This window comes from Cervus elaphus, chromosome 20 (genome assembly GCF_910594005.1).
Source record: "Cervus elaphus chromosome 20, mCerEla1.1, whole genome shotgun sequence".
Lineage (NCBI taxonomy): Eukaryota > Metazoa > Chordata > Mammalia > Artiodactyla > Cervidae > Cervus > Cervus elaphus.
Window position 1 is genome coordinate 27,077,826 of NC_057834.1, and position 22,204 is coordinate 27,100,029.

A 22,204-nucleotide genomic window follows, 5' to 3' on the forward strand; every position below is an offset into this window, starting at 1 on the left:
TTCTGACAGAGAAAGAGCTTGATAAATTTTGGCTATTTTAGCACATCCCAATAGATATATGTTGGACTAAAGAATAATCCTGTTTTAGATCCCACTGTCCCCTAAATGTAGCCTGAGATATGGAGTCGCAGTAGCTCAAAATGTCTGTCCATAGCGAATTTCCTCCAACCAGAGATACTGGACTCCTATTCATGGCACAAAAAAACAGGAGTGAATAGAAAAGGATCACTCAATTAATGACAGAATTGGAATTAGGATATAATTCCCTGAAGCTAAGGTTATTTTCTTTGAAGTTTGAAAGTTATTTTCCTTGAATGTTACAAATCTATAGAAGAAATCAATTGAGGACCACAAAAGCAACTTATATTGCTTTCCCCATCTTTTCAAATTAAGACAAATAGAAGCCCATTAACCTGTATTAAAAAAATTAATACAAGAAGCATTCAACTTTAACCAGCAAATCCAACTGAATATAAAGACACATGTGAGAGTTTCTGTATGTCATCAGTGAATGAAGGCTAACAGAATGGACAGAAAGAAAGGAGGAGGGGGAAAGAGAAACGAGGAGAGAGAGGAAGAGGTCCAAAGAGGGGATGGAGAGAGGACCAGAGCAGAGTCCAAGAGTGTAGAGAGACCAAGGGGAGGGAAATTGCTACTTTTTTAACTTTTAAATTATTACTTCATTTACTCTTCAGAAAACAATCTAGGGTAAGTACTACAAGCCCCACCTTACATACAGGAAGGCTGAGGCTTTGTAGGCTGAGTAACATGTCTGATGCTGCTAGCCAGGAAATGGTCAGGCCCATTTTGGAAAAGATTTGACTCCCAGCACATGATTTTTGCTCTTCTGCTATTTTCTCATCTTTGTCGTCTTTCTCTCCTGTTTCTCCTTTTTCTTAGTTCCTTGCTTTAATCTCTCTTCCTTGTCCTCCTTTACTCCTTCCTTCCTACCCTCCTTCCTTCTCAACCCCTGAGTATTATTCTCATCTTGAGGCTTCTTGGCGCGTCTCTCTCCGAGACTGTGATGTATCAGCTGTGTCTGTGAGGCAGACCCTTTTCTGACCTACTTTGACAGATCGATAATACCCCTTGCGTGAGAAACTAAATGTCCAGCATCCGGTCCCGGTTCATTCTGCAGTCTCTGTAGCTCCTTCTGCCCTCAGAGAGTAGGAGGTGCCTGGGAAAGTGGATGATGGGGAGGGAAGGAGAGGGGGTGAGACGTAGAAGTTTCTGATGGAATAGTTATCACTGAGGTCCCACTTAGCCACTGTTTAGAGTATAATTTTCTTGATTCATGGGATTTAAAAAGATGTGTGCTCATATTGAATTCTGTTTATTGCTACTGGGAATAAGATGAAAACTAAAGCTTTTGAGAAAATGGAAACTAAACCCCACAGAGACTGCCCTCCCAATGAAGAAGACAGAATTGGGGAAGGGGTCTGCCTGACATTCTCATGTACAGACCCAGAAGGTTCGAGATGAAAACCCTAAGCTTTGGGAATCTGAGAAAATTCCAGCCTCCACCTCTGCCTGTGTACCCTTCCTCACCCCCTAAATCATCTACTGATTCTGAAATGTCATCTAGGTGACATTCCTCCACCTTTCTGCTTACTAAATGCCCGCATGGCTCCCTAAAGATCTTCCCTGACAAGTCAGATCAGGTGATGTTGTGTTCAGGCTGGTGCTCTAGGGGCAGACCTAATGGGACGTGAATGCCAAGGATGATGCATAGGATCTGACAGGGGGAGTTTTTAGAGTAATGTGCTTGTTACTTAACTATTGCGTGCTCATAGTTTATTAGAGGTAGCCAGTTGAGGAAGGACGTGGCATACAGCATGCAAGGAGATAGTGGTTCATTTAAAGAAAGGGCAAAATTGGAGATAATTAAAGCTTAAAATGCATACTTCCTAGAGAGGTCACCATAAGGAACTGGAAAGAATATGGACTTAAAAAACCCACGGTTCTGCACAGGCATAAGCAAACGCTCTGCTTTCTTGGTTTCATCTGTTAAAAGGACAATGTCCTGAGTTACTACCATGATGGTGTCCATTTTGCAGATGAGGAGATGGAGGCTTGGGGAGGTAACTAAATTTCCCACTGTTGTCCTGGGCACGTGGTAACGTCTGCACGTCCTTGTCCTCACCAGCTGTGCAGGAAGAGAGGCAGAGAAGCCGGGAGCGGGCTGAGAGCGAGGCAGAGTGTGCCAACAGTGGCCACGAAGACATGCCCGTGGAGAGGATTCTGGAGGCTGAGCTTGCTGTTGAACCAAAGACAGAATCCTATGGTGACATGAACACGGAAAGTTCGGTGGGTGCTCTTAGATCTCCATCCAGCTGCCATATCTTAGATGGGGCTAGACATGGGCAAGGGATTTGTTTGAGTCTTAGAATCTGTCCCTTCAGATTACTTTGTTCCTCTTTTAGACGAACGACCCCGTCACCAATATATGCCATGCTGCCGATAAGCAGCTTTTTACTCTTGTTGAATGGGCCAAGCGTATACCCCACTTCTCTGACCTCACCTTGGAGGACCAAGTCATTCTGCTCCGGGCAGGTAAGTGATACCAAGGATGCTTTCTTCTTGGGGCAAGCACTTGGGTTGCCATTTTGCCCTTGGGATTCTAAAACAAGTGACCTGATGGAGTTGAACCCCTCCAAGCTGGTACATCTTGTTGAGACAGGATAACCCTATGTGAGATTGTTCTTTTTTATATTACTTACAGTCTCTTAAATTTGGATGGCCCTCTCCCAAACTTTTCATTCCCAAACAAAACAGTTTGTTAGTGGAGGAATAAGACTTTTTTCTTTTTTTGATATTTAAAAATTTTTTTTACACAATGAAATTTGTATTAGTTTCTACATGCATTTTATTATCAGAGAAAAATAACTTCTAAACACACATATAGCACTTCAAAAAGAGGCAAGTTAGTAAGAAGCAGAGACTTTTCTGTCCATTGGGTTTCTTAAACTGCTTCGTAGAATCCTTATAGTGACCAGAAAAGACCTATTTTTCCATGCAAATGTTACACAGCCTTTATAATTTGCATTCAACTTTCAAAGAGAGTTAAATAGTTTTTACTGAAGACAATCTGAAGCTCTACCTCATTATTATTATGAAATTGGAAAATAGAGATATTCCCATTTCACAGATAAAGTAAGGGAAGCCAAAGATTTTTGCTCAGTCTGGTACTAGATGGATTCCAGGGTCCCTTCCTATTTTAATATTCTACATGCTGTAATTTCTCTCACCTCCCATTTCTGGGACACTGGCAGTTGACGTATGCCAAAGCTCCTCTTTGTCACGGAGCAAGCAGAGAAATTTCATGAAGATTGGCTGAGCCTTGGAAGCCAGTGCCCTCATTTCATTTCTATCAAATAATGAGCGATCCCTGAGTGTCAATGGAAAGCGTCATGCCATGCTGCGTGATGCTGCTGCTGCTAAGTCACGTCAGTCGTGTCCAACTCTGTGTGACCCCACAGATGGCAGCCCATACTAGACAATGCCAAAGAAATAAAACTAAGTTGTCAGGTCCTGGGGCCAGAGACTGCAAGGTATGCTTGCTTTATCCACCACGACAGCTAACATAGTGACTATTACCTGTTAAGTGTTCAATCCACATCTGTTGATGGACTGGGGAATAAAGAGTCCTTGTTCTCAAGCTACCATTCTACGCAGCACAGAGGGAGCCTGGGGGATGTGCATAGCCCCAGGTCCGGAGACCCCTGTCTTCTCATTTGTTTCTTCACTCATTAGCAGTATTGTTTGGAACTGGATTCTGATTCTACTTTTATTCCAAAGGATAATAATGCCCGCCTTGGATGGCCATCCACGAAGCGCGAGTGTGGCAGGCCTCCCTCACGGCCACCTTCTTATCCTTGCAGGGTGGAACGAGCTGCTGATCGCCTCCTTCTCCCACCGCTCCGTCTCTGTGCAGGACGGCATCCTCCTGGCCACGGGACTGCATGTCCACCGAAGCAGCGCCCACAGTGCTGGGGTTGGCTCCATCTTCGACAGGTGCGTCTCTTCTGCTTCCAGCACATGCGTGTGTACATGTGTGTGCATGTGTGCGTTTAGAATGGATACCTCAATCAGCTGTACATTTATGGCTGGAAGCAGAGACCATTAAGCACATGAAAACATAAAACTGAGGAATGAGAAAGTGATTTAAAAAAATGTTGATTCAAGGAGACAGAGCCAGTCAGAGGCCAACAAAGTTATTGGCAGATGAAAACCTATGGGTTTCCATGGAAGAGACGGTGTTACTGACATTACCTAGTAAGACTGGACTTCCTTCGTAGCTCAGTCAGTAAAGAATCTGCCTGCAATGCAGGAGACCTGGGTTCTATTCCTGGGTCAGGAAGAGCCCCTGGAGAAGGAAATGGCAACCCACTTCAGTATTCATGCCTGGAGAATCCCATGGACACAGGAGCCTGGCGGGCTACAGTCTCTGGGGTTGGACATGACTGAATGATAAGTAGGGTGGGGAGTTTGAACTGTTTATCCTGGAGGGCTGAGACAGGAATGAAGGCTTAGAATCTGATTTTAAGAGTCCAGGAAAGGTGAGCTAGGGTTTTTGCTGGACTCTGCATCAGGTTCTCTGGAGCAAGCCCGCTGAGGGAGCAATGGCCTCAGTCTGGGATTCTGTGCCCTCAGGGAAATTAAGCCAGGTGATTTAAGGCAATGAGAAATGAGTAGAGATGCATGACTTGGGGAGACAGGATGGAGATGAGCTAGGAAAGGAAAGGGTGAGCTGGAAGATGGTCTCTCTACCCAGTGCCGGGGACCTGTGGTCCCTTTCCAGCCCCAACATAAACGGTCTTCCAGGGCCGTATGCACGTCCATCTAAGACGCCGCTCCTCCTTCCCTGCCTTTTCCCACATGTTCCACGCATGGTTTTCAGTGGCCTTAGTCCTCCTGATGGTGCCTGCAGGTTCCTTCTGTGTCAGGGAACGCCGTCCTCCACTGTGTTCGTCCCGAAAAGTGGTGCCCTTGGCCTGCTTCGCCTGTTGCATTTCTACCAGTTTCCAAAACCTCTCGGCTGCTTTTCCAGCCCCCTGTCTGAGCTCACCACCTCCTCCTGGGTGTCCCCTGGGACTTTGGTTATGTCGATCACTGGCTTGGTGTTGTTGCTATGTGCTGTTTCTGTCTGTCTCTTCAGTTAAACTGTGAGCTCCTTGAGATCAGGGACTGCATCTGATTCATCTCTGTGCCCCCAGTACCTGGCGCAGTGACTGGAAAACGTGGGGTGGGGGGGGTACATAATAAATATTGATTGCATTCATTTTCCCAGCCTTTGGTCTGGTGCTCATGATTTTCTCATTCCCTGTCATTGTCTCCTGTGAACAGAGTTCTGACTGAGCTGGTCTCCAAAATGAAGGACATGCAGATGGATAAGTCAGAGCTGGGGTGCCTGAGAGCCATCGTGCTGTTTAACCCAGGTGACGGCGTCTTGCTTAGCCCCCCGCCATGGTCAGCCCCCAGTGCTCTGATGTTCTTCGGCCCTCTGGCTTAGCTGAGACCGAGAGGGGAGAAGGCAGGGCTAGACCTGTCCGTGGGGAGGACGGAGTCACCTCTGCATGGCCTCTGCTCCTTGAGCCCTCTTGAAAAGTGTCTCAGATGGGCGTGGAGTGTGCACGTCGGGGGTCAGTGGGGAAGGTGGGAGATGATAGAGGCCTAGGGTAGTAAAGGAGGTGGTAAAAAGTGGTCAGGTTCTCCAGGGGGTGACAGAAACTAGTGAATAAAAAAGTGCTTCCATCTTCCTTCCCTAGGTGGACAATCCTGAGGTACATTCTACATGCCTCCTTAGAGGGTCCCTGTGAGGTTGAGTCCTGGTTGCCCATGGCCATGATCAGTCCAGTTATGTACTCTTGTGTTGGCTTTTCTTCCTTCCCTGCTTTTTCTTTTTTCGGTTCCTCCCTTCTCTTCCCTGGGTCACTGCCTCAAATAAACTATTTCCATGCAAAAAAAAAAAAAAATAGGACTCAGGTTCTGCATATATTTTTTGGCAGAACTTATGGGATTTTGCTGATGGATTGTACATAGGATATGAAAGAGAGGCATTAAGTATTTTTGTTTTCCTGAACAATTGGAAAACAATTTTCATTGACTGGAACGGAGGTTCTAAGGGTGGGTGGCTAGGAAGCAGGTCTTTGGATGTGAAACTCTGAGATGGGTGTAGATGCCCAAGAGTGGCTGTCCAAGAAGCAATTATTCATGTGATTCTGGAGTTCAGGGGAGGGGCAGCACCAGAGATGTACATTTGAGAGCTGTCAGCCTATACCTAGCGTGGAGAGCTCTGAGGCTGGTGCGAGCTCATCCAAAGTGTAAGTGGAGGCAGAGCACGGGGCTGAGGACTGGGTCCTGGGGCATGGCCACATTTTGAAGTTGTGGAGAAGAGGAAGAAACAGCAAAGGTGCCTGCGAGGGAGCAGTGGGTCAGACAGGGAAGAACCATAATGTCCTGGGGGCTCAAGGAGGAAAAGCATTGCAAGGAGGATTAAGAGCTCAGCTTTCACCAGAGGCTGCCATGGGTCGGGAAAGAGGAGTATTCAGAATTACCTAGTAACTGATGCATGCACTTCATCTCTGAATTAGGTGATCAGTTAGTTGAAGCAGGACATAGGTATGTCTGGTTTTTGTTCCCTGTCTTTTCATTCAGCCCACACTTAGCACAGAGTAAACACTCAATAAATGTGTAAAGGTAGTATATGTACAATGGCCCAGATAAAAGGAAACTCTCCTCCTTGCAGTCAGCGGCGGGTACCTTTGCTTCAGGAGTTTATTGGGTAGATTGGCAGGTGCAAAGCAGCAGCTCTGTGTATTTCACAATGTCCCGCATCCTGTGTGTCTCTAGTAGCCCTACAGGAGGTGGCCTATATGAATGGGGACGGCCTCTGAAACAGGGTGTTCCACAGAGGTGTGTAACCAGAGGTTTAATCGGCTGTCTTTTTCAGATGCCAAGGGTCTCTCCAACCCGTCTGAGGTAGAGACTCTGCGAGAGAAGGTCTATGCCACCCTCGAGGCCTACACCAAGCAGAAGTATCCAGAACAACCAGGCAGGTGAGGGAGTCCTGAAAGAACGTTAACAACAGTAGCCATTAACGAATGGTGATGTTCAGCAGGCTCTGTCTAGATGTTTCCACAACCAGCTCAAAGCTTCATGAAACTGGAGGTCTTGTCTCTCTTGTATATCCACCGTTCATCACTCTAGCATCACTCTAGCACTCTAGAGCCTATCACCACTCTTGGCAAATAATACTCCTCTTTACATGTTGAGTGAACATGCAAATGAGTGAATAATTGTGGAAGTCCTTATCTCTAATGTCTAAAGAGGTCTCAAGGCTCAGAAAGGGTAAGGAACTTGCCCAGGGTCACAGAGCTGGTGCATGGTGTAGTGAGATGTGAACACATGTGTGTTTGATTTCAAAGAGCTTGTGTTTTCCAATGTGACTGCACTGCTTTCTGCTTCACCCCAATGGTTGCCCTACTGCGGTAGAAGATACAGGCGTTGGCAGCCACAAGAGGCGATCACTGGCCCTGAAGGCACCATCTGTAGGCTCTGGCAAGGTCCTGGGTCTGAACTTCTTGCCTGAAAAGGAGGACATGGGTCAGAAGATCTCTGAGGCCATCTGCCAGTATTCCTGAGTCGTTGAATACTTTTCCCAAATGTTTCCCCCAAGTACAACTGAATAAAAGTTTCCTTACTCTGCTAACTCTAGTTAAAAAGAGAGAAAAAGATCCACAAATCTCACAGAAAACTGAAAATGAAACTTAAATAAACTCCTTTAAAGGCATTAGTTTGTTTTTAGAATTAATTATATGTGTTCCCAGTTCTCACTGATGACTTTTATTCCCCTATGAAATCTAATTTCTATTCGCCCATTTTTCCTGGATCATAAGCCACTATCAGTTGTCTAGAAGGGGCTGAGCTCTGCTTTTTTATCACAGGAAATGAATGCATCTGAGTGAGTGGGATCCAGCCTGTTGGTACAATAAATGTGCAGGCCTGGTGTGTTAGGGAGAGGAAGTTGTGACAACAGACTTCCCAATGTCAGGAGTTGAACACAAATTTATTTCCTCCTCACAAATCAGTCCTGGGTGGATAATCAGTCTAGAGTAGTGACTGTTTTCCACACCATCACTCGGGAACCCAGGTGTCCCTCTCGGGGCTCCATGGTCCCCGAGTCACGTTGTGTCTGTATGCTGATGATTAGAGGGGCAGAGGAGGGGGGCACAGAGGTGTCTCTACGGGCAACGCCTTGACCTGGAGAGGGCCCGTCTGCCTTCACTCACTTCCACTGGCTAAAACTCGGTCACACGGATCATCTGGAGAATGTATGCAGCTAGATGCCAAGGAAGAAGGGGAGAGTGGATTTTGGTGGGTGCCTGGCAGCCCCTCCTATACTTCTCCACCCAGCAAGCAGGGCCTGGCTGCCAACATCAGCTCAGCTTCTGGCCCTTAGGAGCTGACTGAAAACCCTATGCTGGCTACACTCACTGACTCTCCCAGCGGTTAGGCAACGTTACACATGGTTTTCTGTGTGTGTGCACATGTTGTGTGCCAGGCATTAGAACGAGGAAAGCTCATACTCATCCTTTTCCTCTTTAAAAAACAAAACTCTTTTTTAAAAAAATCTTATTATAAAAGCCAAGCATGTTTTTATGAGTAAGGAATATATCTGAAATGTATTTTTTTAATGTATTTATTTTTATTATTAAAAATGAATGTATCTAAAAAATACATTAAATGTATTAAAAATGAGTGTATTTAAAAAAATTAAGCAGGTAGTATTGATTGTAAATTTGAGAGGTATGGTTCTAGTAGCTTCATTTGTGAATATGTGTATACTTAGAAATGTATAGTTACAGATCTGAAGTCATTTGGTTCAGTGTACTACTTTCCTCCCGTAGCTATCTTAGACGTTTTTCAGATATTGAAAAGCACAAAATTCTTGTTTTCAGTGATTTTGTAATACTTCAGAGGATAGATGGATCCTACTGTATCCAGTCATTGCCCTGTGGTGGACAGTTAGGTTGCTTCTGATGAATATCACTTTGAAAACTTGGGAACGTGCCTGTTTTCCCAGGAAAGGGACTGCCAGGGGCCTGAGTTGCCTCCAGGCAGGAGGGAAAATTGTTGCCTGGCCTGAAGCCGGGCCTGGGGGTGCGGGAAGTGGGCGCAGAGGGTACCCCTGGTGTGCCCAGCACAACCTGGGCAGGCGGAGACCACCCCAGGACTGAGCAGGCCCGTCAGGATGCTACTCGGCTCAGCCAGGTGGGAAGTGTGTCAGAGGCTGCTCACCTCGGGCTTGTGAAATGCCAGACGGTGTTCCTGGCACGCGGGGCCTGTCCAGGCCGTTTTCTCGGTGGTGGAGGGCTGCCCCTCCGTGGAGACTTTTCAGAAGTACACCTTGCAGGGCCGAGTTCTGCTTCCCCCACCAGAAAGCAGAGATCAAAGCTCAGGAGAGGGCAGAGCCGGCAGGGACATTCTCTCCCGCACACAGCAGGCGCCCTCAAAGGCCTTGCTGCCCAACACATCAGCGAGAAATGCGACTGCCACCGGCGGCTGCGTCTGTGAGAAAGTGGGTCTGTTTCTACAGGCTTGATCTCAGCTTCTAAACCTGGGGCAGACAGCAAAGACGGCCGAGCTACGGCATGGTTAGCGTTCTTTAAAAATGTATTTTATTGATAACGCTGTGTTAATTTCTGCTGTACCGCACAGTGATTTTAGTTATACACGTGTGTGTGTGTATACATATACACATTCTTTTTCATTTTGGTTTATCAGAAGATATTGAGTATAGTTACCTGTGCTAATCAGTAGGTTGCTTATCCATTCTGTGTATAATAGTTTGCATCTAAGATGGTTAGTATTTTACATATTGTAAAACTTTGGCATTTTTAGAGCGAAAAAAAAATACATTTTCAGAGATAATCTCAGTCTAATTTTACACTTTATAAAGAAGTGTAAAGCCTTTTCCTTTGCTTAATTCTATAAAACTTCCATCCGGAGCCACAACCAGGAGCTCAGCCTCCTTGTTCTTTATCTGATGGCCTCTTCACAGCATGGTGATACCATTCAGATGCCCTCAGAAGCTTCCTAATCAGACATTTTGAAGGTGTGTGCTGGCCTTGATATAGACCTTTAATTTTTCCACATAGGAAGGTAATTCTTACCTCTTAAGATTGTGCTACTTTATTTTTCTTATATTGCCACATTTCTTTAAAACTTGTTTTAGCACAAATACAGACCTATATGCATTTTCAAGGAGTATCAAAATCCCAATTTGAAAATTTCTCATGAAATAATGTTGTGACTGCCAGGGAAGATCCAGCCCAACCAGAAATTGCTGATTTAAGGCTGTAGTGGCTAACATAATTTTGGTTCCCGTACTTTTTATTGAAAGTTGTAAGTAGAGTTATTTAGTTTCTGGTCATTATCATAAATAACATTGCAAATAAGCTTCATGGGCAAAAAGGACTTTGAGAGATGAAGAAGGGCCACAGAAGAGGTTACAAATGTGGCTTGATTGAGAGACATGTCGGAACAAAGGTAATTCTTCACACACTAGTCTCTCTCCCTTTGTTGAGCCCTGCAACTAAAGGTCTTTAATTACTGAAAAGTGTGAGTGTGTCTGCACGTGCCTGTGTGCCTGAGTGTTGGTACCAGTGTGTGAGGGCAGATGAGAATGGAGGAGAATATGTGTGCTTAAATGCATATGTGTGTGTGCAAGCTTCTGTGTGCAAGGGTGGATGAGAGTGTGAGTGAATGTGTGTGCACACATCTGTGTGTGAGTGATGAGGGTGTGTGTGTGCACATGTGAGGGAGGCGTGTGTGAGTAAGTGTGTATGCATGCATGTGTGTATTATCTCCCCTAACAGACTATGGGCCCATAAGGGGCAGAGACTACTCTGTTCTATCTCCCCTTCTTCCTAATTTAAAGGTAAACACACCCATGTTGATGCAAATGGCATTATTTCATTCTTTTGGTGGCTGAATAATATTCCATTGTATATATGTACCACATCTTCTTTATCCATTCCTCTGCTGATGGACATTTATGTTGTCTTGGCTATTGTATATAGTTCTGCTATGAACACTGGGATGCATGTATCTTTTGGAATTATGGTTTTCTCTGGATATATGCCCATGAGTGGGATTGCTGGATCATATGGTAACTTTAGTGTTTTAAGGAACCTCCATCGTGTTCTCCATGGTGCCTAGAGATTAGGATACTAAGTGAAGTCAGCCAGACAGAGAATGGCAAATATCATATGATACTGCTTATATGTAGAATCTAAAAAAAAGACAGAAATGAATTTATAGAATAGAAATAGACTCACAGATGTAGAAAAGAAAGTTGTGGCTACCAGAGGGGGAAGGGGAGAGGGATAAACTAGGAGTTTGGGCTTAGCAGGTGTGCACCACTACATACAGAATAGATAACCAACAGGGCCCACTGTACAAGGCAGGGCGCAATGTTAGATGCCTTGTGGGAGTCTATAACAGAGAATAAGCTAAAGAATATACATGTGTGTGTACATATGTATGCCTGAGTAACCACACACACCTGAAACTAACACAGCACTGTAAATCAACTATATTTTAATAATTATTTTTAATTTAAAAAAGAAAGTCACATTTCTTAGGCAAAAAACAAAACAAAGGCAAGCAATAGACTAAGAAGCTGATATACAAAGTGGTTATAAAGCGGTAACAAAAATGTAACTGAGGCACACCACGGTCACGCTGCTTAAGGTAAGTGTGTCCCGAGGAAATGCATAGTCTGGGGAGGCGATCAGAGCTGTTGGTCCTGAGAGCAGGGGTCCCCTGGGTCCCAGAACCTATTGCAGTGCCTGATGGTGGTTTACCAAGCTGGGGCTGCCCCTCCCTGCCCTGCGCTCCAGTGGCTTGAATGCCTGGAGCACCTTCCCCGATGGTGACAAGCCCTGTGGATTCAGCACATCTGTGGGCTGTGTTCTAAGCGTTTGGGCAGATCTTCCCAGGAACCTCTGGGCACAAAGAATGTAAGGAACATCTCGTGGTTAGGATGGGCACTGAGTCATCGCAAGCAGACTAGCTCTCACCTGCCATGAAAGGGGGTGCTGAGGGCAATTCTGGGATGTGACCACAGAAGTCAAGAGTTCCTCAAGAGGTCACAGGATCCAACTTCCATCTAAGGAAGCTAAATGAGACCTCAAGCCTATTTCTGAAGCTCCCCCAGATTAGAGATTCTCCGGCTACGTTAGATTCCCCTCTCGGGCTCTTTCTTCTGACCACAGATTGGTCAAGAAGACCAAACAAGCGGCCTCATGCCAGCAGCTGCCCCAGGCATGCTGGCCCCCCAGTTCTCAAGGTCTCCTCGCTTCCCTGCAGGTTTGCCAAGCTGCTGCTGCGCCTCCCAGCCCTGCGTTCTATCGGCTTGAAGTGTCTGGAGCACCTCTTCTTCTTCAAGCTCATCGGGGACACACCCATTGACACCTTCCTCATGGAGATGTTGGAGACCCCCCTGCAGATCACCTGAGCCCCACCAGCCACCAGCCTCCCCGCACAGGACTAGCCCGGGCAGACGTGTGTGGACCCCCACCCTGCACATGTTCCTCCACCTCCCGCCCTGACCCCTACCCATTCCCCAGACGTGATGCTTATAATAAAGAAACCTTTCTACACATGTGACTTTTATAGGTGAAGTTTTGTATAGATGTTAAACGTAACCCTTCTTTGCTATCTAAGGGGATGGGGCTCTTTCTGGAAGTTATTGGGAAAACTAACCAAGCCTCTGTACATATAATTGGTTTAAATTATTTTTTCACTTGCCTTGGAAAGCCAATGAATGAATAATAAAGTAACATATGTGATACTGGCATTGCTTGGAGCATAGGGTGAATTATTATGCTGCAGGGAAGTTATCTTAGATGCAGGAGAAAAGGTATTGGAGGTTATGAATAGGGGTTGAGGCAGGGGTCCTGAAACCATAAATCTCACAGTTAGATGCCCCAAGTCTAAGCTGGGCACAGTCAGCTTTGCCCCAGGGTAGCCTCTGGAGAGATTGGGAAGAAACATTGTCTTTCAGAGTCAGCTTGGTTTTTTTGTTTTTTTGCTTTTTCACTCCTAAGAATGATGAATACTAATAGCCTTGTCCTGACTGGGGGCCATGGAGTATAAGGACAAGAGAAGATGTTCTTTTTTAATTTCCAATTTATATTTTGTATCGGAGCATAGTTAGTTTAACAATGTTATGTTAGTTTTAGGTATACAGCAAAGTGATTCAGTTATACATACATATATTCTTCAAATTATTTTCCTATTTAGGTTAGAGAAGATGTTCTTTTGATGGGGAAAGATACTTGGGTCGTGGGAGTCCGTGGGAGGTGGTAATGGATTCTGGTAATGGTAAAAGAATGGAATTTTTGTCCTTAACTAGCAATAATAATGGGCTTCCCTGGTGGCTCAGATGGTAAAGAATCCACCTGCAATACAGGAGACCTGGGTTCAATCCCAGTCATGGCTACCCACTCCAGTATTCTTGCCTAGAGGATCCCCATGGACAGAGGAGCCTGACGGGCTGCAGTCCATGGGACCATAGAGTCAGACACGACTGAACGACTAAGCACACACACACAGCAATAGCAATGAGGAGACCAGAGTGCACCGAAGTTGTTTCCATCATCTCTAACGCTACATATGTAGCCTGTTCCCAAAAGGGAAACAGAGAGAGGCTCTTCCAGCTTCTAGCCTGTGATCTCCTAGTGTCTTATGGCCTACTGTCTGCTGGATGGTGAGCTCATTGAGGGCAGAAACCATGTCTAACTGACATCACAGCTAGCCCATCTTCTTCAAGTCCGCTTCCGGCACCTGCAGGAACAGAACTTAATAGATACACAATTCTGTGCCCCCTGGGGTTATAGAATGTACAACCTGAACAGCTGCACACAGCATGCCCCCTTACCGTCTTCACACCACCAGAACCTGACTCAGGATCTGGCATGCAGTACGCACGTGTAGGGGCTTCCCAGTAGCTCAGTGGCAAAGAATCTGCCTGCAATGCAGTTGCCACAGGAGGCGCAGTTTCGATCCCTGGGTCAGGAATCTCCCCTGGAGGAGGGCATGGCAACCCACCCCAGCATTCTTGCCTGGAGAGTCCCCTGGACAGAGGAGCCTGGTTACAGTCCATAGGATTACAAAGAGTCGACTGAAGTGACTTAGCACAAGCACACGCGGGCACATAGTAAAAGTGTGTTTTGAACTGAGTTCCACACAACTGGAAAGAATTCCCTAAAGGGCTTTGTGGGTGGCAGATACCTCATTCCCCATCAGCAATTCGTCCTCTCAAAAAAAGAAAAGAAAAGAAACCCAGGACTAACTTTCCAGTCCAGATATATCCTGTCAGTGATCATACAATTTTGAAGAAATAAAAATTGCTTTATTCCTGGGAAAGAAAATTTAGGGATCACTTATGTGTGCTTCAGTTCAGTTCAGTTCAGTCGCTCAGTCGTGTTTGACTTTTTGCGACCCCATGAATCGCAGCACGCCAGCCCTCCCTGTCCATCACCAACTCCCGGAGTTCACTCAAACTCATGTCCATCGAGTCGGTGATGCCATCCAGTCGTCTCATCCTCTGTCATCCCCTTCTCCTCCTGCCCCCAACCCCTCCCAGCATCAGGGTCTTTTCCAATGAGTCAGCCCTTTGCATCAGGTGGCCAAAGTATTGGAGTTTCAACTTCAGAATCAGTCCTTCCAATGAATACCCAGGACTGATCTCATTTAGGATGGACTGGTTGGATCTCCTTGCAGTCCAAGGGACGCTCAAGAGTCATCTCCAACACCACAGTTCAAAAGCATCAATTCTTCGGCGCTCAGCTTTCTTCACATTCCAACTCTCACATCCATATATGACCACTGGAAAAACCATAGCCTTGACTAGACGGACCTTTGTTGGCAAAGTAATGTCTCTGCTTTTTAATATGTTATCTAGGTTGGTCATAAAAGTGTGTGCTTAGTTGCCTTTAATTCCATTTAACAATAGAATTAAAATCTTAATTATGCTGTTTTTAATCTATATTTATTTGTAAACCATGATGGAAACGATTGGGGTGGGAAGAGACTAGAGTTTAATGGTGGGCTCCCTGACCTCTCTCCTCCACCAGAATAACTCACTTGACACTTTCAGCTGCTTAACAGGTAACGTGGGGCTTCCATGGAAACCCACCAGGCCCCAGGTATTCTAGAACCCAAGTTCTATTCCAATCTTTGATCCCTTCTTCATTGAACCCTGTCTCTTGCTTGGAGCACAATTCAGGCTGCTGAAGGCCCAGCAGGGCATCTAAATGTCCATCGCATGGTGTCTCCTGGAATTGTTGTCACAGAACCCACTGAACTTGGCTAAAGCTGGGCAGGCATCTCTTCTCAGGCTGGTCCCATGACGGACATTTGGGGTCCCTAAAGCCACCTCCCTCCTGACGTGGTTCCCCTCACACCCCGGACGAGCAACCGAGTAGATGTTCAAACAGCCTTAAGGTTCTGATCCACAGCAGCCCGGAAGCTTCTAGAGTCCACACCTCTAAAGAGAGACTTCACTCATTCAGCTCACATCACGGTTAAGAGAAGTCAGCTTTTGGGGAGAACAGATTGTCCCAACAACGCTGAGTAACTTTCCCTGAGAGTTACAGTCCCCACACTCCCTAGGCTGACTCACACAGACAGCAATACTGGAGGAGTCCGTTTTGTGTTCCCAAGAGTTCTCATAGAGCTGGGACCCAAGTCTCCAGGGTGAGGAGTATGGATTCTGCACACGGTCAACCAGAGACTGGCTCTTAGATCCCTCAGCTGGTGGTCTTGTGTTTGGGGGAAGTCACCTCACCTCTCTGGCTTTTCTTTCTTTCCCTAATTTGCAAACATCAGATAATAATACCTACCTTGGAAAGTAAAAGATAAATTGACCCAGAAAGCCCAGTGTAGGAGCGTGTGCCTTGGCACAAGACATATTTGAGTCTGAGTCCTGACTTTGCCATTCGTGATGGACATCCAACTTACCAAGCCTCAATGACCTGATCTGAAAGTGGGGATAATTACGCTCTTTGCCCTAGGATTCTTGTCAAAATTATACAGATAATGTGCACAAAGCTTTTATCACAGCACCCAACATAGAAGATGGGCAAAAATAGTAATTTTCTTCTAAAGCATGAGATTGTAATAGCTAAAATCTTATCTCTGGCTTTGAGACTTACCATAATATTCTATTCCATATCCTGGTCAGGATCACCCAACGTACTGTATAAAGAATCAAACCATTCTGATTTCCAGTTTTGGTTTAACACATGTGTTCTAGTTTATATCTTCATCAGTAAAATGGAACTAAGGCCTCACTTAACTATAAGTGCTGACAATGAAGTGGAAGAGGTTTGGAAACTGTAGTGCCTCTGTCCTCTCACATGCTGGGAACTAGTTTAGGAAGTTGCCATGGTTATAAACGGGCTTCCCAGGTGGTACTAGTGATGAAGAACCTGCCTGCCAATGCAGGAGGCATAAGAGACGCAGGACTGGGAAGATCCCCTGGAGGAGAGCTTGGCAACCCACTCCAGTATTCTTGCCTGGAGAATCCCATGGACAGAGGATCTTGACTATAGCCCATGGGGTCACAAAGAGTTGGACATGACTGAAGCAACTTAGAACACAAGCGCATGGTTATAAACAGGGGCCCTGGAGTCAGCCCAGCAGTCCTGGTTAAAATCCCTTCTCTGATCACTGAGTGACCTTGAACATGTGACCTGACCTCTTAGACTTTAGTCTTTGACTTTGTAAACTGGAAATAATAATAGTACCTGCTCACAGGGGCCTGTTGAGAGCCTTAAGCGAGTGGATCTATGAGACACACAGCACATGGTTAGCTCTTAATTTCAGTTGCAGTTTCTATTATTACTGATCCAAATATTTTCTACAGGATTCCTGCTCCGAAAAGAAAGTCCTAGACTCCGTGGTAAAGGACCCTCCCCACTTCCCACACCATTGATCTTCAACCTGAAGGCTCCCCAGAGTAGCCTCTTCCTCTGTGTGTACACTTCATCAGTGAAACACAGTCCCCTACCTTCCACAGAAGATGGCCGTGGCGATGAATGAGATAATGTAACGACACTGCCTTGTACATGGTTAGGGCTGATTAAAAAGATGTCATCTGCACAGCAAGCGTATCTTGGCCTTGACCACTCCTGTTCTTAGCATCACCAATCAAGTGATTTTTGATGATAAATCACCAACAAAGTGATTTTTGATGATAATCATACCTTACTTCCTTGCTCAAAAACTTTCAACGATTCCCTTTTGTCTGTGAGGCAGGAGTTCTCACCAGGGGGCAATTTTGCCACTTCTTCCCCACCCCCACCCCCAGAGGATGGGAGGTTTAAATGTCTGAAGAGACTGTCACAACTGGAAGAGATGTGTTGGGTAGATGCCTGGGATGCTCCTAAGCATCTATAATGCATTGGACTGCGCCTGTGACAAAGAACCGTCAGGGCCAAAATGTCAATAGCGCTGATATTGAGACCCTGCCCTCAAGCATCACTAATGGAATAGAAAACTGAATGGAATTTTCCTACTGTTAAACATTTGGCTAAAGTCCCAATGTGTGGCGAGGAAGTTCCCTCATAGTCTAAAGAACAACTACAAATGCTTTCACACAGGACTTAAGATAGATGAGCTGGTGTACACTGTTGGTGGGAAACTGTATGGAAGTTCCTTAGAAAACTAAAAATAGAGCTACTAAATGATCTAGCAATTCCACTCCTGGGTATATACTCCCCTCAAAAAAAAAAAACCCCACAAATTCGAGATACATTTACCTCAATGTTATACCAGCATTATTTATAATTACTAAGATACAGAAGCAACCAGATCTCTTCAAGAAAATTAGAGATGCCAAGGGAAAATTTCATGCAAAGATGGGCACAATAAAGGACAGAAATTGTATGGACCTAACAGAAGCAGAAGATATTAAGTAGAGGTGGCAAGAATACACCAGAAAAATTATACAAAAAAGATCTTCATGATCCAAATAACCACAATGGTGTGATCACTCATCTAGAGCCAGGTATCCTTCAATGCAAAGTCAAGTGGGCCTTAGGAAACATCACTACAAGCAAAGCTAGTGGAGTGATGGAATTCCAGTTGAGCTATTTCAAATCCTGAAAGATGATGCTGTGAAAGTGCTGCACTCAATATGTCAGCAAATTTGGAAAGTTCAGCAGTGGCCACAGGACTGGAAAAGGTCAGCTTTTGTTCCAATCCCAAAGAAAGGCACTGCCAAAGAATGTTCAAACTACCACACAATTGTACTCATCTCACATGCTAGCGAAGTAATGCTCAAAATTCTCCAAGCCAGGCTTCAGCAATACGTGAACTGAGAACTTCCAGACGTTCAAGCTGGTTTTAGAAAAGCCAGAGGAACCAGAGACCAAATTGCCAATATCCGCTGGGTCATTGAAAAAGCAAGAGAGTTTCAGAAAAACATCTATTTCTGCTTTACTGATTATGCCAAAACCTTTGACCGTGTGGATCACAACAAACTGTGGAAAATTCTGAAAGAGATGGGAATACCAGACCACCTTATCTGCTTCCTGAGAAATCTCTATGCAGGTCAAGAAGCAATAGTTAGAACTGGACATGAAACAACAGACTGGTTCCAAATAGGAAAAGGAGTACGTCAAGGCTGTATATTGTCACCCTGCTTATTTAACTTATATGCAGAGTACATCATGAGAAATGCTGGGCTGGAAGAAGCACAAGCTGGAATCAAGATTGCCAGGAGAAATATCAATAACCTCAGATATGCAGATGACACCACCCTTATGGCAGAAAGTGAAGAGGAACTGAAGAGCCTCTTGATGAAAGTGAAAGAGTAGTGAAAAAGTTGGCTTAAAACTCAACATTCAGAAAACTAAGATCATGGCATCCAGTCCCATCACTTCATGGCAAATAGATGGGGAAACAAAGGAAACAGTGAGAGACTTTATTTTTCTGGGCTCAAAAATCACTGTAGACAGTGACTGCAGCCATGAAATTAAAAGACATTTGCTCCTTGGAAGAAAAGCTATGAGCAACCTAGACAGCATATTAAAAAGCAGAGACATTCCTTTGAAAACAAAGGTTCATCTAGTCAAAGCTATGGTTTTTCCAGTGGTCATGTATGGATGTGACAGTTGGCCTGTGAAGAAAGCTGAGTGCCAAAAAATTGATGCTTTTGAACTGTGATGTTGGAGAAGACTCTTGAGAGTCCCTTGGACTGCAAGGAGATCCAACCAGTCCATCCTAAAGGAGATCAGTCCTGGGTGTTCATTGGAAGGACTGATTTTGAAGCTGAAACTCCAATACTTTGGCCACCTGATGCAAACAACTGACTCACTTGAAAAGACCCTGATGCTGGGAAAATTGAAGGAAGGAGGAGAAGGGGATGACAGAGGATGAAATAGCTGGATGGCATCACCAATTCAATGGATATGAGCTTGAGCAAGCTCTGAGAGTTGGTGACAGGAAAGCCCTGGCACGTTGCAGTCCATGGGGTCATGAAGAGTCAGACACAGCTGAGCAACTGAACAGACTGACTGGAAGCAGCCTAAGTGTCCATAACAGAGGAATGGATAAAGAAGATGCGATGTGTCTGCAGAAGGGAATACTACTCAGCCATAAAAAAGAACAAAAGTTTGCCATTTTCAGCAACATGAATGAATTTGGAGGGCATTATGCTAAGTGAAGTATGCCAAGTCAGACAGAGAAAGAAAAGTACTGTATGATATCACTTATATGTGGAATCTAAAATAAACTGGTGAATATAACAAAAAAAGAAGCAGACATGGATAGAGGACAAATTAGTTGGGTAGAGGGGCAATATAGGGGTAGGGGATAAAGACGCACAAACTATTAGGTGTGAAATAAACTACAAGTATTTATTGTATAGCACAGGGGAAATAGCCAATGCTTTATAATAACAATCAATGGAGTAAAACCTTTAAAAATTGGGAATCACTGTATTTTACACATGTAATATAAACAGCAATTGTACTTTAATGAAAGAAAAAAGATGAGCTGATTCTGTGACTTTTACTTTATACTTCTTGAGCCTAAATTCATAGATTTAAATTTAAGAGGAGATTTCTTGAGAATAAAGGGTACTAGGGGATGGTCCTGAGGCTTTACCCCACCACTTCAGGGGGCCCAGGAGGGGGAAGGGACCCCTACATCCAAACCTAATGAAATAGACAGAAAAGAATGCCCTCACTGAGACTGGACATGGGTACCTACAAGAAGGGGAGCCTGGTGCTGGCTAAGTTGCAGAAACACAGAGCCAGCCTGATAGGAGTGAGGGAGTGCCTGGAAGGCCTGAGGAATTCCTGTAAACATACAGATGATGCCTTCCTGTTGACCCGAGCACTCTGAAGACAGGAGTCCATCTTCCTGTCTTCCTCCACCTTCCTCCCAACTCATGTCCCTGTGCTCCTGTCAGGCTGCAGTAAGGGGCTTGAATTCAATGTGAAATTGAAGTTCAGATTCCACCGGATGTTTCAATGACTGAAATGAGGTATTTCGAGCATTGTCTGGGGCACCATCAATGGGGAAAGAATGAAGATGCCACAGGGCAGTTTGGGGGCTGTCTGGAAGAAAAGAAAATCTTCCCCTGTCTATTTTTAGAGGTTTTAGAATACGATGTGCGTGTGTGCTAAGTCGCTTCAGTCGTGTCCCACTCTTTGTGACCCTAGGACTGTAGCCCGCCAGGCTCCTCTGTCCATGAGATTCTCCAGGCAAGAATACTGGAGTGAGTTGCTGTGCCCCCCCCCCCCCCCCAGGAGATCTTCCCAACCCAGGAATCGAACCCATGTATCTTACATCTCTTGGATTGGCAGGCAGGTTTTTCACCACTAGCGTCACCTTGGAAGCCCTTGAAATACCGCAGCACCAGTCAAAACCAGGACCCAGACATGCAGCACCTTGACTCTGCTTTTTTTTATTGCCTTGGCAACACCATGCCACTTCCCCCTTGGAATCCCCTTGGAATTGACCCAGATGGCCCATCTTGAGCCCTTTGACCAAGTACATTAGCTGTAATGATTTCATTTCGGATTTGAGATGAGCCCACGCCTTTTAGCAGGACAACAAATGTGCCCCAAGGCTAGGCCCCAAAGCAAAACTTGCTAGCTTTCTCTTTCTTACATGTACCCAGCACTCACCTCCTGCCAGCGTAACCTTTCTCTAACAGTCTGCTGGTGATGTCTTTGCTCAGATGGTTTTCTCCGCCTGGCATGACTACTGTATCAGATTCACTTATCAAGTCTATTCATCCTGTAAGGCCAGCTCAAATGCCACATCTCTAGGAAGCTTGTCCTGGTCACTCCATATTTGCAATTTTTCATTATTTTGTGCCTCCTTCTGAGTACATCTAACATGGTAGCTGGCATTATTAGCCATTTGTTTGTGCTATCAACTTTACCTGCAAACTCCTTGAGAGTGGAGATCATGTCTGATTCAACTGTGCATCCATACCATATCTGAGCAGACTGCAGGGTGCTGTTCAATACATGTTTAGTGGAATTGGTACCTTTGACTTCATTCCCAATAGATGGCAGCCCATTGCAAGTTGGAGCCCTGTAGCAAGCCCAGGAGCCCCATCATTGTAGCCGCAAGCCAGAAAACCAGCCTTGGGTAGACTGTTAACAGAAGGTATAAAGTCCCCACTGTCTTCTGAGTTACTCTTCATGGCACATGACCAAAGACGTTGAGGCATGTTCTTTGCCTTCAAGGAACTTGAAATTGAGAAAACAGTACAAGGACCACAGGATATGAAGAAATGAAATGCCTATAGCACTCTGGAGTTCACAAAACACATACGGATCTGTGATTGTAATCTGGCCTCAGAGTAATAGGCAGGGGAGCTCTTGCTAGCTCCCTTTTAAAGATGAAGAAGCAGACTCTGCAGACCCGTGCCTTGCCCCAGGACCCACAGGCAGAATGAGGGCCTCAACCACTCTCAATGATGATGCAAAGCAAGTGCCACTGAACTCCAAGACCTCTGGTCCTTTATCTTCAGCATTACCTTTATATTTGATAGCCAAGGCGTCTACATAGATTAACAGATTGATAAATACAGTGTGCATGCTCAGTGGCTCAGTCATGTCTGACTCTTTGTGACCCCATGGACTGTAGCCTGCCTGGCTCCCATGGA

The 22,204-nt window shown here is 45.3% G+C and overlaps 1 protein-coding gene across 2 annotated transcripts in view; it reads left to right on the forward strand.

Annotated features, from left to right (window-relative positions):
* Positions 1-12,675, forward strand: part of RXRG (retinoid X receptor gamma) — a 51,921-nt gene extending 39,246 nt beyond the window's left edge. For both annotated transcript variants that reach the window (XM_043878155.1, XM_043878156.1), the window contains 6 exons: positions 2,147-2,307; positions 2,424-2,553; positions 3,882-4,014; positions 5,347-5,438; positions 6,953-7,058; positions 12,376-12,675. In XM_043878155.1, the coding sequence (XP_043734090.1) occupies positions 2,147-2,307; positions 2,424-2,553; positions 3,882-4,014; positions 5,347-5,438; positions 6,953-7,058; positions 12,376-12,523 (770 nt within the window). In that variant the 3' untranslated portion in view covers positions 12,524-12,675. The remainder of the gene's footprint in view (positions 1-2,146; positions 2,308-2,423; positions 2,554-3,881; positions 4,015-5,346; positions 5,439-6,952; positions 7,059-12,375) is intronic.
* The last annotated feature ends 9,529 nt before the right edge of the window (positions 12,676-22,204 follow it).